We start from the raw sequence: 16,087 nt of genomic DNA on the forward strand, positions 1-16,087 counted from the left end.
TTAATCCATGTCACTTTAATTTTGTGTATTTCACTGTACATAAATTATATTTCAATAAAATGCTTTTTAAAAAAAGAAAGAAAAGTACATGGAACAAAGAAATCAACACCATGAATAAGCACATAACAAAATGATAGCAACAAATTCATACTCGTTGATAATTACATTTCTGACAAGGGACTTATCTTTAAAATTTATTGAAAACTCTGTCACCTCAACAACAAAAAGATTAACAATCCAATTAAAAAATGGGCAGAAGACATGATGGACACTTCACCAAAGAGAATATTCAGGCAGCCGGCAAACACATGAAGAAATGCTCATGATCTTTAGCTCTCAGAGAGATGCAAATCAAAACAACAATGAGATACCATCTCACCCCAGCACTAGTGGCAAAGTTCAACAAGACAGAAAATTACAAAAGCTGGTGAGGATGGGGAGAGATTGGGACTCTCATACACTGCTGGTGGGACTGTAAAATGATACAACCACTGTGGAAAACAGTATGGCGATTCCTTAAAAAGCTGGAATTAGAAATACCTTTTGACCCAGCAATCCCATTACTAGGTATATATCCTAAAGAAGTGAGAGCCATAACAAGAACAGATATATGTACACCCGTGTTCATCACAGCACTATTTACAATAGCAAAAAGATGGAAACAACCTACATGTACATCAGAAGAATGGATAACTAAACTGTGATACATACATACAATGGAATACTATGCAATCCTAAAGAATAATGTAGAATCTGCAAAACACCATGTAACATGGATGATCGTGGAGGACATTATGCTAAGTGAAAGAAGTCAATCACAGATGGACAAATATAGTATTAGTTCATTATTGTAAAAAGTCAAAGAAAGGTTTATATATGGAAGGGAACTTTCTTTGTTGGTTACCAGGGGTGGGAGGAGAGGGGAGGGAACACTCAAAAAAAAAAAAGAATGCATTGATCCATGTCACTTTAGTTTTGTGTATTTCACTGTACATAAATTATATTTCAATAAAATGCATTAAAAAAAAGAAAAAAAATTGGGTGTCCTTTTCATATAATAAAAAATTTATAGATCTTAAATATATGTTGTTGTTGTATATAGTTTGATAACTTTTGACAAGTATATACCTCCTTGTTGCCAAAGCCCAAGATAAGATGTAGAACATTTCCATCACCCCAGAAAGTCCCAGGAATCTATTTTCAATAAGTTCCTCATGCAATTCTGATGAAAGGAACTGGGAGTGGGGGAAACAGTATCTAGTTCTCTCTGCCAGTGGGGCAAGAAGTCTGAGATTCACAGGGCTTTTCAAGAGAGGTGCCAGGTTCCCTGTTAGCAAACACACAGCTTCCCTGCTCCCCTGGACTAGGGCGGTTCAGGCACAGAAAATGTGACCTGCAGGCTCCTCCTCCAGCTGCAGGCTGTGGCCGCCAACCAGGAAAAATATAGAGGACCCACCCCAATGCCTGGGTCCCAGCAGCAGGAATGCTCACAGCCAGCTGCTCCTCCCCACCCCTCCTGGTCCCCACATTCCCCAGCTGAAAGGGCTATCATTCCATGACCACCTGGACACCCACTCTGGATCCTCCATGGGCTTGCTTGCTGGGGCCCTTCACCTGTATGGGCTTCCCTGCGGCCATTTCCTCCCTGTTCCAGCCACTTGACCTTAGGGACCTTAGGGCCCAGAGCCCCAGGTAGCCCCAGCGTCTGAACATCAACTGGACTGTGCTTCCCCAGCACCAACAACATGGCCCAGAATTTATTCTCAGCCCCTGTCCTAACAACAACAACAACAACAAAAAAAAAAAACAGAACAAACCCACTGCCATCCAGTCTATTCCAACCCATAGCAACCCCCCGGGTTTCCAAAGCTGTAAATCTTTACTGAAGCAGACTGCCTTGTCTTTCTCCCACAGAGTGGCTAGTGGGTTCAGACCACCAATCTTTTGCTTAGCAGCCCAATGCCTTAACCACAGTGCCACCAGAGCTCCTCAGCCCTTAGCCTGACCTTTGCTCTTCCTAGTGGAAATGATGGGAGCAGAATCCTGGCTGGAATGGAACAGCAAGAGGGGAAAAACGAATGAGAATTAGTGATTTCATTGGTACAGAATCAGGTCCAAAAATAGACCTACATATATATGTGAATGACTGATATGTGATAAAGGTAGTGTCGCTAATGAAATGCCTTTAATGAGCATTAATTAGTATCTTTAATGACTGTTAACTCATGTTTTTAATGAATATTAATTGATGTCAATTAAAATAAAATTTTCTGGGAAGTGGTGGACTTGAAACAGCCCAGGATCAAGCTCCTCCCCAGCTCTTTCAAAAGACACTACATCTCGCATCTCGAGCATCCTGGGGAACCTGTTCCACCTGATGGCCCCAGGATCTCAGCTCCATGTGAGGGTCAACAACGGACAGTTCTCTGCAAACTCTCTGACTGGCTGGCTCTGTACCAACGTCCATGCCTCTCTATGGTCCTGTGCCCTGTCTCTCCATCTCCCTGTCCTGGAAGGTATCTCCCCTGACCTAGTGCCGGGTCCCTGACCCAGAAGTCTCTTTATACTCTAATCCTGGCACAAAGCCTGGCACATAGAAGACACTTCGGAAAGGTGGGTCTGAGAGTTAGAACTCCCGGATTTGCATATGTCTACATGGGAGTTTCTGTTTCAGTCTTTAATCTCTCTAAATGCACAAAGACGTCCAGGTGTGCTACATTCATGACCCATATCTCTCTCACTGGCCCTGAAGTCAGACCAGCCACCTCCGTGGGGATAGCCTGACCTTCAGGGCACCACATCTGGCTGCTGAGATAATGTGCTTCTTGTGGCTGTGGGGGAGCAACACCCATCAGCCGTTTGGCTAGGAGCAGCTCCAGCTCCACTCACAGTTCAGGGAAGGGCCTGCGTGGGTGAGTTAAAGGGTAGGAGAAGCAGCCAAAGGGCCAATCTTTTTCCTTCCTACTAAACAGGAGCCCTGTTAGACGAGCTCAGAGAAGTCATACCACAAACGTGCATGATGAGACCCAGTATGTCACCAGCATGTATTTATGTGATGTTCTTTAGAAAAGGAAAAAAAAAAAAAATCTAGAGAGAAGGTTTTGAAAACCTCTTCCCCTTGGAAGGTCACCTCTTCTAGCTCAGCATTTCAGAGGTAACCACAGTCCTGGACGTCACTGCTTAAAGGACTACCCCTGTGTTTTCCATGAAAGGGGGCTGCTGGCCTGAAGCTCTGCTGGCTGGCAAAGAGCAGAGACCAATTCCTAGAGCACTGCTGACTGCCTTGTCCAGACAGGCCTTTCACCGCAGAGAGGAGGCGCAGCAGCCATCGCCCAGGGGGCCCCCTTCCTGACCAGGTCTGCCGGGGACTGGTGAAAATACGGCCTGGTGCTAGCCCGTGGGAGCTTTTCTGGGAAGGATGATGATCAGGAGACTGTGAAGTCACCTGGTCCTAAAACCCCTCCTGAGACCCATGAGGCAAAGGACAGGAACCTGAGCTTCGTGGCTGCCTTCCTGACCCAGCAACCCCCTTCCAGATTTATTGGTAGAGATGGACTTGTCCATTCCCCTGAATTCTCCCCACTCCTCTACTACTGCTTAAGCCAAGTATGGGTGACTTCCAAGCAAATCAGACTTACCTTGAGAATCTAAGCTCCCATAGATAAGGAGCGTTATTATTTAAGTTCCCTATAAATTTTGGGTGTTTCACAGGCTCTATTGCCTATAAAGGAATTATTTCTCTGGCCTGGGTAAACTTAAAATGTCCTAATGAAAGAGTCCAGGGTAGAGCCATAGCCAATAGGATCTTCTAAGTGCGTGTAAGCAAATGAAGCTTTTCAAGGCAACACAGCCGCCCTCTCACACTGTGACCTTCAATCTGTCGCCCCATGGCAGGGCAGCTGCCAGGTCAGAGTGTGTGACCCCCTGATTAATCAGTAACTGAGCATACAGGGAAGAGGGTCACCCGTCTGGGGAAGGAGAGCACGCTCCCTCTGGAAGCTTCCCTCACAAGCATAGACACATCACCACACATCATCCTCAAAGGCTGAGGGGGTTTATGAGATCTGGAAAGCAAATAGGTTCAGTCCAAGGGCCCTTCTGTCTTCAGAGGTTTGACTTCAGCCCAGTTAGAAGGGTCAGAAACCCACTGACTGGATTCCAACTCATAGCGACCCCCATTGGGTTTCCAAGGCTATAAATCTTTACAAAAGTGGACTGCCTCATCTTCCTTCCACAGAGCAGCTGGTGAGTTTGAACCACCAACCTTCTGGTTAGCAGCCAAATGTCTTACCCACTGTGCCACCAGAGTTCCTTAGAAGGATCAGAACCAAACCAAAAAAAACAAACTCACTGCTATTGAGTCAGTCTCGACTCATAGCAACCCCTCTTAGGTTTTTGAGGCAGTATGTCTAGCGAAGCAGATTGCCCAATCTTCCTTCCGAGGAGTGGCTGGTGGGTTTGAACCACCAGCCTTCTGGTTAGCAGTCAAATGCCTTAGACACAACACCACTAGAGCTCCTAGAAGGAGGCGACCCTAAATTTCACTCCACTTCTATTTCTAAAAGAAATGCACTTATTGTCCCTTGGCTTAATCTCATGCCTGAAATGTGTTGCTAATAGGTGTGCAGTGCAAATATCAGAGACCTGAAGATCCACATTCTAGAACTTTCTGAGCTGCAGGTTCCTCATCTGTGAAATGTTGTTGTTGATGTTAGAGTCCTTCAAGTTGTCTCCGATTCATGGCGACCCTGTCCACAGCAGAACAAAACACCACCTGGTCCTGAGCCAGCTCCATAATTCTTGCTACACTTGAGCCCATTGCTGCTGCCACCGTGTCAATCCATCTTGTTGAGGGCCTCCCCCTCTTTCGTTGACCCTGCACTTTACCAAGCATGACATCCTTCTCCAGGGAATGGTCCCTTCTGACAACATGACCCAAGTATATGAGACGAAGTCTGGCCATTCTCACCTCCAAGGAGCATTCTGGCTGCACTTCCTCCCGGACGGACGTGTTAGTTCTTGCAGCAGTCCACAGTATTTTCAGCATTCTTCGCCAACACCACAGCTCAAAAGCATCAATTCTTCTTCGGTCTTTCTTATTCACTGTCCAGCTCCCACATGCATATGAGGCGACTGAAAATACTACAGCTTGTGTCAGGCACACCTTAGTCCTCAAGGAGACATCTTTGCTCTTCAGCACTTGAAAGAGGTCCTTTCAGCCAATTTGCCCAGTGCCATACATTGTCTGATGTCCTGCTTGATGCTTCCATTGGTGTCGATTGCAGAACCAAGCAATGTGAAGTCTTTGATAATTTCAATCTTTTCTCCATTTATCGTAATGCTGCTTATAGGTCTAGTTGTGAGGATTTTTGTTTTCTTTATATTGAGATGTAATCCATATTGCAGACCGTATTCTTCAATCTTCATCAGTAAGTGCTTCAAGTCATCCTCACTTTCAGCGAGCAAAGTGGAGTCGTCAGCGTATCGCAGGTTGTTAATGATTCCTTCTCCAATTCTGGTGCCATGTTCTTCTTCACATAGTCCAGCTTCTTGGATTATTTGCTCAGCATACAGATTGAGTAAGTATGGTGAAAGGATACTACCTTGACGCACTTCCTTCTTGATTTTAAACCATGCAGTGTTCCCTTTTTTCTGTTCAAACAGCCTCTTGGTCTATGTACAGGTTCCTCATGAGTACAATTAAGTGTTCTGGAATTCCCATTCTTCTCAATGTTATCCACTATTTGTTATGGTCCACACAATCAAATGCTTTTGCATAGTCAATGAAACACAAGTAAACATCTTTCTGGTATTCTTTGCTTTGAGCCAAGATCCATCTGACAGCAGCTATGATATCCCTCGTTTAATATCCTCTTCTGAATCCAGCTTGCATTTCTGGAAGTTCTCTGTCAATACACTGCTGCAACCATTTTTGGATTATCTTCAGTAAGATTTTACTTGCATGTGATATTAATGACATTATTCAATAATTTCCCCTTTCTGTGGGGTCACCTTTCTTTGTAATGGGTATAAATATGGATCTCTTCCAGTCTGTAAAATGGGAGAACTGAGATATGCTTCACCTACATTCTGAGTTCAAATTGAAATTTATGGAGAAATACTTTGAAAAATGTAAACCACTATACAAACTTCAGATGTGTTACCATTAGCTCCACAGGGATAATGAGGGTCATTGATAAATGTTTTTAGTCTGAGTCCTTGATGATTCAAGTTGCAAAGGGCAGCAGAATCACTTTAACATGGAACTATTCCTGAATCAATCCTCCAACACTGATTATCTTCTCCTCAAGTATCCCTAGCATACCTAGGCAAAGTGTTCTTCCCTGATGGTTGCAGGATAGTCATTTAACAATATACAATGTCACAAAATGCAAACTGGCTGCAAAGTGAAATTGAAAATCTTGCCAAAATATAGTAAATTTCATAAGGTCAATGAGAGTAACAAAGAACTATCTGACTCACACACCATTCCCCAGTAAGAATCTCGCAGTTATGTTGGTTAACACTGAAAAGAGAAGTGATCAACAAATGATTACCTCTTCAAAAGAGGATGGCTTGCTTATCACAGGACTAAGAGATATTTTCAGTAAAAATTCATTTACTACAGGAGCTCTAGTGGCATAGTGCCTAAGGCATTTGACTGCTAACCAGAAGGCTGGCAGTTCAAACCCACCAGCCACTCCTCGGAAGGAAGATTGGGCAATCTACTTCTGTAGTGATACCGCCTCGGAAACCCATGAAGGAGCTCTGGTGGTGCAGTGGTTAAGGAATTCGGCTGCTAACTAAAAAGTTGGCAGTTTGAACCCACCACCTGCTCTGTGGGAGAAAGATAAGGCAGTCTGCTTCTGTAAAGATTTACAGCCTTGGAAACCCTATCAGGCAGTTCTACTCTGTCCTATAGTTTTTCTATAACAGAACTTTAAGATATTTTATATGAATTGTAGTTCAAACATGTTAAAGCAAGGTCCCCCAAGTTTGCTGTGTGGTGCTGCTATTTAAGTATCTTGTAATAAGTGATCAAAGTAACAAAACAAAGTATATGGATAGTTATGCTTTGGGGCTCTGGTAGCATAGTGCCTAAGGCACTTGACTGCTAACCAGGAGGCTGGCAGTTCAAACCCACCAGCCACTCCTAGGAAGGAAGATGGGGCAATCTACTTCCGTAGTGATACTGCCTTGGAAACCCAAGAAGGGGTCGCTATGAGTCAGGTCTGACTTGACAGCACGTAACAACAACAACAACATGCTTTTGGGCAATCCTGCATAAAATCCTCAGTGTGAGGTTTATAGTTCTCAGTTGTAAACTTTATGAGTGTTGCAAACATCAAGTTTGTTGTTCACACTTGTATTATTATGACTGAGCTCTTTTTCCATTGGAAAACAAGGAGAGCGGTCATTAGAGCTTTCTGCCCACCTCAGATGGGCCATGATTAGAGAAGACTGAGAACCACATGCTTTAGAGAAACTTGCACAAAAAAAGATGGAGTATAGAGGACTGAAAATCCAGGCAGCCTGGGTCATGCTCATGCCTGTCATCCATTCATTTACAGCCCCATGGGGCACTGTGGGCTCTTGATGTTTTTTATGGTGAACTTCACTTCTAATACTTGTAGCTGGCTCACAGAGATGGGTGAACTGCAGAAGCTTGGTATGGAAGATGTTTTACCAACTCTCTGTGGCTGCAAATAGCCAAGGGCAAAGGCAGAAATGAGTGACTCACTTGACAGCTTCACATCCTTCATATCAACTCCCACCTTCATCTTCACTTATGCAGACCAATTTTCCAGGCACCTCATTAATTCATCCAGCCAAACATTTATTAGTTCCTATTGGTATGCACCACTGTGCTATTGTGTCCTAAAGAAACCAAGATGAATCAGGTAACCCAGTCTCTGGATTATCCAGGGGCATCCAGTGTCATCATGAGGGTATTTATATAAGTGAAAGACAGAAACAGGAGAGAGAAGGAGGCAGAGGACACGTGACAGGGAAAACAGTGATGTAATTGGTGACTGGTAGCCATGAGCCAAGGAACGAGTGATTCATTCTAGTGGGTGGCCTCTGTTGTGTTGTTGGTAGGTGCCATAAGGCATCGACTCTTCTTTGGTCTTCCTTATTCATAGTCCAGCTTTCAAATGCATATAAAGTGATTGAAAATACCATAGCTTAAGTTAGGTAGGTGCACCTTAGTCTTCAAAGTGACATCTTTGCTCTTTAACACTTTAAAGAGGTCCTTTGCAGCAGATTTGTCCAGTGCAACCAACGTCTGATGTCCTGACTGCTGCTTCCATGGGTGTTGACTGTGGATCCACGTAAAATGAAAAATCCCTGACAACTTCAATCTTTTCTCCATTTATCATGATGCTGCTTATTGGTCCAGTTGTGAGGATTTTTGTTTTGTTTATGTTGAGGTGTCATTCATACTGAAGACCGCAGTCTTTGATCTTCATCAGTGTTTCAAGTCTTTACTTTCAGCAAGCGAGGAAGGTTGTGTCACCTGCACATCACAGGTGGTTAATGAGTCTCCCTCCTAGCCTGCTGCCACATTCTTCTTCACATAGTCCAGCTCGTCAGATTATTTGCTCAGCACACACACTGAGTAAGGAAAGGATGGTGAAAGGATACAACCCTGAAGTATGCCCTTCTTGATTTTAAACCACACAGCATCTCCTTGTTCTGTTCAAACAACGCCTCTTGGCTGATGTACAGGTTCATCATGAGCACAATCAAGTGTTCTGAATTCCCATTCTTTGCAATGTTACCCATACTTTGTTATGATCCACACAGTCAAATGCCTTCATATAGCCAATAAAGCACAGGTACACATCTTTCTGGTAGCCTTTAGAACTAGAAAAGGCTGCAATGGATTTTTCCCTAGAGCCTCCACAAAGGAACGCTGCTCCGCTGACCCATTTTACGTTTCTGACCTCCTGAACTCTAGTAAGTTATCTTCTATAAGAGGGTAAGTTTGTGTTGCTTTAAGTGACTAAGTTGGCGGTGGTTTTACAACAGCGGTAGGAAGCTAATACCAGTAGAAAAGCAAAGAGGTATGGTATCCAGGAGCCAAGGGAAGAAAGTGTCTCAAGAAGGGAGGAGTGTCAATCATGTCAAGAGGTGCTGCCAGGTCAGGTAAGACGAAGGTGAGCACTGACCAGCAGGTTTAGCGAGGTGAGGGTCCTGAGGATCCTTAGGGAAGTCTCAGTGAAGTGGTGGGTGTTAAAGTCTGGCTGGAGTGAGATTAAGAGAGAACCAAAACACAAAACCCACTGAGTTGATTCCAAGTCATAGCAACCTTACAAGAGAGAAAAGGGTGATTAACAAGGACCACTTATGGATCAACAATGACTGAGTGTAATTAAAAAACAAAAACTGAGGAAAGGGAAGCTGGCTGGATGCTGCTCAGGTGTCAATTTGGGTTATTTTCTGGGAATACTTCCAAAGATGTTTACTTTCATGTGTTTCTGGGATTCCCACTGGTTTCTTCTTATTTCCCCAGAGAATACTAATTTCTGATCTTTCCCCCCAATTAAAGCCCCTTCACTCATTGATTTCAGGAGTAAGCCCAGGTCTAGTATAACCAAGGGACCACAGTGACCCATCCCTAGATGTTCTACTGGCAGCCCACTAATCCTAGGGTTAGCCTCAAGGCAAGACTCACCAGGCACACTGCAGGCCGGAGCTTAGGAGTACCTAACAAGCAGAGAAGGACAATGACTACTGACGGGCCAAGCAGCCTTGATTAGGAAGCCCTCCTTTTAGACAAGTGTATCACAACCCCCTTCAGTTAGGAGATTCCTTTGCAGGCAGGAGCAGTCTAGCAAGTTCTCCAAGCATCAGCTTTTATCTGACTTCTCCGTTCAGTCTGGCTTTCTGAGTTGGCCTGTGCTTAAGATGTTCCAGAGCCTGGAGGAGGGTGGTAAGCCCAAGTCTTCCTGCACTTAGATCTCCTCCCTGCTGTCCATCATCATTCAATTACACAAGTCCTGAAGGTCAGAGCGGCCAGAGCTCAAAGCCTGGCAGAACATGTGGCAGAACCTGTGGTCTTGTCAGCTGCTCAGAGACAGACACGTTCCCTGTGGGACTGGGCCACGGCACCTAGAGACATTCCCATCAGACACGAAGGTCACCCTGACATTGGTAGCTAGGGAGCTGATTTCTTCAGGGTCTCCTCAAACAGAAGGCTTTTATCCAGCTGGCACGGTAAAATGCTTACCCGTGGGAGGAACTCTCAAGGTCTGTGTGTCCGAGAGGGTGACATTTGAGTTACTCTCTGACCATTATCATGCCCTGGGCAGCAGGATTGGCATGTAGCAGGACCCCTGTTGGTCTGTGATGAAAGCTGACTCTATGTCACACTGTTTTTACATACAATCTCATCTCTTTCATCAATCAAAGAAAATGACCTGCATACCACCAAGATTTCCCAAAGTGTAGCGTGTACTCCATTGATGGTGTGCAGGATGATTTTCAGAGATGCAAGATTGTGCATTTATTATTTTCACCATTCTATATTTATTTTCTACCCCCTGTCTATCAGTTTATTTTACTGTGGTGGCTTCCATGCTGCTATAGTGCTGGAAGCTATATCACAGGTATTTCAAGTACCAGCAGAGTCACCCATGATGAACAGGTTTCAGTGAAGCTTCCAGACTGAGACAGACTGGGAAGAAAGGCACAGAGATCTACCTCCAAAAATTAGTTAGTGGAAACCCCATGGATCATAACGATACTTTCTGATACAGTCCTGGAAGATGAAGTCTGTAGGTGGGAAGGCACTCAAAATACAGTGTCCACGACAACAGGCTCAAGCATCCCGATGACGGTGAAGATGGCATAGGACCAGGCAATATTTCCTTCTGTTGGACACGGTGTCGCCATGAGCAGAGGTGACTCATCGGCAGCTAACACCACCAGCACAGATTTATTTTAAAGTGCCTGTAAAACCTATGATTTCACTGTTGATCTTATTGCCTCAGGTGCATCAATAGTAAAATAAAAAGTGAATCGATTTAAAGATAAACATTAAATATAATAGTTCAAAGCATATACCAATTTGGAAAATAACAACAAAAACCCTGTGACAGTAATTCTTGGATGACCCAAATCCAAGAAACACAGTATCTTGGAGGTAGGTTTAGATCCAAAACTCTTTCATGTCTTTCTCTTTTTTCAAATATAGGTTGCAACTTCAAAAATGGACTCCATGCCCTAATGACACTATGAGCTGCAACTGGAAGAAGACTTTTCTTACATGAGCGTGGAGTGAGGAGCTGGACCCCACTGGCCCAAGGCCCCGGGAGAGAAGAGGGCTCACCCTCCTCGCTCAGTCACCGCACTTTTACCTGCTCAAGACCAGCAGCTCAGCCTCCCCACACTCTCACAGTATGTCGGCTCAAACAAGTTCAACTTGTTTTGTGTGTGTGCCTTCGTGAGTGTGAATGTGTATATAAGTGTGTGCACGAGGGGGTGTGATAAACAAAGAGGGGGACAGGGGAAATGAACGAGGCCAGGCCTTCTCCCTGGAAACCCCTCAGTCCAGCTCTGGAGCCCTGATGCCCAAGGCTGAAGCTAGGAAAGAAGGACCCTTTTGAAGGAAACCATTAAAAAAATGAGCCCAAACAACAGAGCTGGTTAATGGCACTGCCCTCCCCTCCTAATGCCTCCTCCTCTCCTCACACTACAGGAGCCAGGCTTGCCCTCAACAGGTGTCACCAACACTGGTCCAGCAGGAGGAGAGGGGGGAGGTGGAGAAGGACAGTCTGGGGATTGCTAGAAGGGTTTAGCTACAAAAGAGAAATGTGTCTCCACTCAGGTTTCAAAAGAGAGTTTCTTTCTAAAAGGATTCCCCACCCCATATTCCTCCGCTGACCACTCCTCTCCTCCAACTAAAAGACAACCCTACACAGGCTCCCAGAACAGAAAACTGCAGGCAGTTGCCCACGAACAACTAGAGTGCTGAGTCATGGACTTGCAGGTTTGTGGTTAGTTTTTAGGTCTTTCCATATCCTCAAGTTGGAGCCCAGATATAAAAAGCCTACAGTATGGCCACACTGGGACTTGGAGGGTGAGTGCAGGTGTGGGGAGCAAAGCTGGACCCAGTATTCTCTTGGAGTCCTTCCTAAGGGTCACATAAGGCAGAGCAAAGTAACACAAAGCAAAATCAAATCCAACTTTCGTGCTGGGTGGTTACAGAGCGGGGAGGTGGGGCCATCCAGGGCATCTGGCCAAGAGTGATCTGAGGATGGAGCTGGAGAAGCCATAGCCTAAGGCTCTCAGCTACAGAATGCAGCTACAAGGTAGGATGGGTTCCCGAGCCACACCACCAGTCTTCTGATCTCAACCTCTCTGATTTCCTGCACTTGGCTTTAGTTCTAACTACAGCTAAACATTCTGCCCCTTCAGCCTGATTTGACAGCAAACCTCAGCTTTCAAGATGAAGCTGGGCTCCTGCTGCAGAACCCCAAGTCCTGGTGTTCTACCTTTGAGTTCTCAAATCCATCTCCTGCTTTCCCATGGACCACAGCCGCCCTAGTACAAGCCACGGTAACCTTTCACCTGGACCATGCAGTAGCCTTCTGGTCTCCTGACATCCACTTTTGCTCCCTCTGATACTTCTGACTACAGCCAGAGCGCTCCTCCAAAGATGCAAATCTGATCACACCACGCCCCTGCTTAAATCCCTTCCCTGCCTTCCTGTGGCTCCTAGAATCAAGGCCCAAATCCTAACCTAGACTTACGCAGCTCTGTATGCTGTGTGGATAGGGGATCTTGTTCCACATTCCTCTCTGCCCACTAGACTCCTGTCACACTGGTTTCATTTCTGCCCCTTGACTGTGCCAATCCCTTCTTCTTCAGAGCCTTCACATATGCTGTTCCCTCTGTCTGGCATGTTCTCCCCACACACTTTGCCAGGGTTAATCCCATCCATCATTTAGCTCTCAACACGTCAGTTTCTCAAGAAAGCTCTCCTTAAACATCTTCCCCTCCAATCTGAGACAGCACCCCTAAGCCATATTCTGAGAAAACCGTTCAAATGAATAACTATTGTGCAATTAATATGTTCCCTCCCCTCCCATTAGCCTGTTGGCTCCACAAAGACTGGAACCATATTGATTTCGTTCACTGGTGCCTCCCCAGTACCTAGCACAGTGCTGTCCATCGACCACTATATGACCAAGTGAGTGAGTGAATAAATGATTGAAGATTTAGGCAAGACAGCTCATCCCAACAAGAAGCCACCTGGAGCAGAGAGAGCTAATTTTTTTTCCTCCAAAGACCCAAAAGCGCTTGCTGGGTTCATCTCAAAGCAATAGCTAGAAGTGAGCAGCTGTTCGTTCACGTCCCAACATGGTGGCACCACTGTTCTACAGCCAGGCCTAGAAGTCTGTTTGTAAGTCTCTGGCCTATGCGTACTTGGAGCCCTGTGACTAGGGCCCCTCTCCTGCCTGAGGGTCCTCAGGGTGGGGATAGCATTGATTTTGGAGCCAGATAGCCTTGGCTTTTCCCTAATTTAGCTGTTTGACTTTGGACAAATTACACAGCCTCTTTAAGCCTCAGTTTCTACATCCTAAAATGAAGATAAGGAGCTCTGGTGGCATAGTGCCCAAGGCACTTGACTGCTAACCAGAAGGCTGGCATTCAAATCCACCAGCCACTCCTCGGAAGAAAGGTTGGGCAATCTACTTCTGTAGTGATACCGCCTCGGAAACCCAAGGAGGGGTCGCCATGAGTCGGGGCTGACTCGACGGCACATAGCAAAAACAACAACAACAAAATGAGGATAACAATACCTGTCCCAGAATCATCACAACCAAAAACCCACTGCTATCGAGTTGATTCTGACTCATAGCGACCCCCACTGAGTTTCTGAGGGGGTAAATCTTTATGGAAATAGATTGCCCAGTCTTCCTTCCATGGAGCGGCTGGTGGCTTTGAACTGCCAACCTTCTGGTTAGCAGTCAAATGCCTTAGGCACTGTGCCACAGCAGAGCTCTTATCACCGGATCATCTGGAGACTTAAATGCCAATGAACCTGTATAGCAAAGCAGCATACAACTCAGACACACAACCTGAGCTCAAAGTGCTAATCCTTCTGCAGAACAACCTACCCTTTACTCTCTCCCAGACCCCTAACCCAGCATTTAGGACAACGGATGGTGGGAGATCTGTGAGGATCGTAGATACACCTCAGCCACCCACGTAAGCCCCCCAGGTAAGTGCAAGGCTAAGGCAGCACCAGGAAATCCAAACTAGCTGAGGAGAACAAGTGATCAGGACTCTTGGAAGCAGGAATGGGGTAGGGAGGGCAAAACAGGTAAGGCTTGGAACCCCTCTTCTGAACAGAAATGGAGGGCAGCTGCAAAGGAGAGGCTAATAAGGGAGAGTAAGATGCTGGGGCCAGAAACGGTCATTCAGGTTGTCAGGAGCCAGAGGCTGCAGACAGAACAGGTCGGAAGAGGGGATAACTGCAGAGGATGGAGGAGGGTCGGCTGAGCGCTGGAGAGAAGAGGGAGAGGGGCGGTGAGCTGCTACCCGGAGAGGAGAGCGGGGAGCGGAGAACGGTGCGGAGGCCGCCACCAGGGGTGCGCCCAGAGGGCAGGCGAACGGATGCCGCCAGGGAACGGGGCATGCAGGCTGAGGGCGGGCAGGAGACGGTAGGGACCCCGGCCCAGCTGTACCTGCGTGTCCCCTCGCAGCTCGCCCACGTAGTACTGCTCCAGCCAGCGGCGCGCGTTGGCCGAGTGCCGGTGCGGCGGCCCGTCCAGGTCGGCGCCAATGTCCTGGCCAGCCCGCGCCCGCAGCAGCTGCTCGCCCCCCGGGTGGTGCCGCACGAAACCCGTAAGGTCGTAGAGGCGGGCCCCGAGGCGGACCCAGCAGGCGCCGGCCGCCAGGCGCCTCTGCACCTCGGCAGGCGAGAAGGAGGCGTCGAGGGGCGGAGCGGGGGCCATGGCCGGAGACCAGAGCTTGCAGCTCGAAGCCCGGGCGTCTGCTCCGCGGACGCCCAGCGCGCCTCTAACAGCCCCGGCAGCCGTGCTGGGCCCGCCGCCACCGCACCTGCTCATTTGCATGCCGCGCTCCCATTGGCCGCTCCGCGGGACGCGGCCCGGGCCGGGAGGGGACCCCTAGCCATTGGCCCGCAGGAAACTCTGGCGACACGAGAGGGCCGGGCGCTGCGTGCCATCCGCCAGGTGGCCTTGCCAAGTAGAGGGCGACCGCCAGGTGTGTTCCGTTGCAGGAGAAAAGCAAAGGCGGCGGCCAGATGCAGGCGGAGCAGGTCATCCATCCATCGAGGTGGCTGACTGGGCGGCCATCCTGGGCGGTCGCATGGAAATAGCTCTGCTGCTGCTGTTTCACTCACTTGGGGCGCAAAGTGTAAGGTGGTCCTCAACACTTCAGTAATCGAAATAAACAACACTTTAATATTTTACGTAAATGTATTGACAAACCCCAGCTGGCCACCTGTTTTCGTTAAAGAAAGTTTTATTGGGATTAATGAGGCAGGATTGTGAAAGTGCAGGATTAGATTCTGTCTTTATAATGTTTATACGGAATTCTTTTTGCATTAATTTTTAAATTATTTTATGGTGGTGAAAATATACGCAGCAAAACATTCCCCAGCACAGCTTCCGCATTTCAATGACACTGATGACATTTTTAATATTGTGCCACCATTAGCCCTGTCCTTTACCAAACTATCCCACCACCATTAACATAAAAATGTCCCCCAAACAAAACTCCTCCTTTCCCCACCCCCATTAATAATCTCAGTTTCTGTGTATTGCTTATTTCATATAGGTGAAATCAAAGAGTATCTTTTTTTTTTTTAAAAAAAAAAAAAAAACACATCTGTCCTTTTGCAACTGATTTCCTTCAGCACATTTTAACATTGTTCCATGTAGGGCATGCATCGGGACTTCGTTTCTCTTTATGGCTACATAATACTCCATTGCACCTACGTACCACATATTGTCCACCCATTAATCTGTTGATAGACATTTTGGCGGTTTCCACGTTTTTGACTGTTGTGAGAAGTGCTTCAATGAACACTGGTGTACAGGTTTCCGTG

General features: G+C 46.6%; 1 protein-coding gene across 1 annotated transcript in view; it reads right to left on the reverse strand.

The window, feature by feature from the left end:
* The window catches only part of FA2H (fatty acid 2-hydroxylase), a 53,720-nt gene extending 38,751 nt beyond the window's left edge, over positions 1 to 14,969 (reverse strand). The window contains exon 1 of the mRNA XM_007940361.2: positions 14,700 to 14,969. Coding sequence (XP_007938552.1) covers positions 14,700 to 14,969 — 270 coding nt within the window. The remainder of the gene's footprint in view (positions 1 to 14,699) is intronic.
* Between the last annotated feature and the right edge of the window lie 1,118 nt (positions 14,970 to 16,087).

The sequence above is a fragment of the Orycteropus afer genome, unplaced genomic scaffold, assembly GCF_000298275.1.
Source record: "Orycteropus afer afer isolate SDZICR_OR568_19922 unplaced genomic scaffold, OryAfe1.0 scaffold00067, whole genome shotgun sequence".
NCBI classification, from domain to species: Eukaryota; Metazoa; Chordata; class Mammalia; order Tubulidentata; family Orycteropodidae; genus Orycteropus; species Orycteropus afer.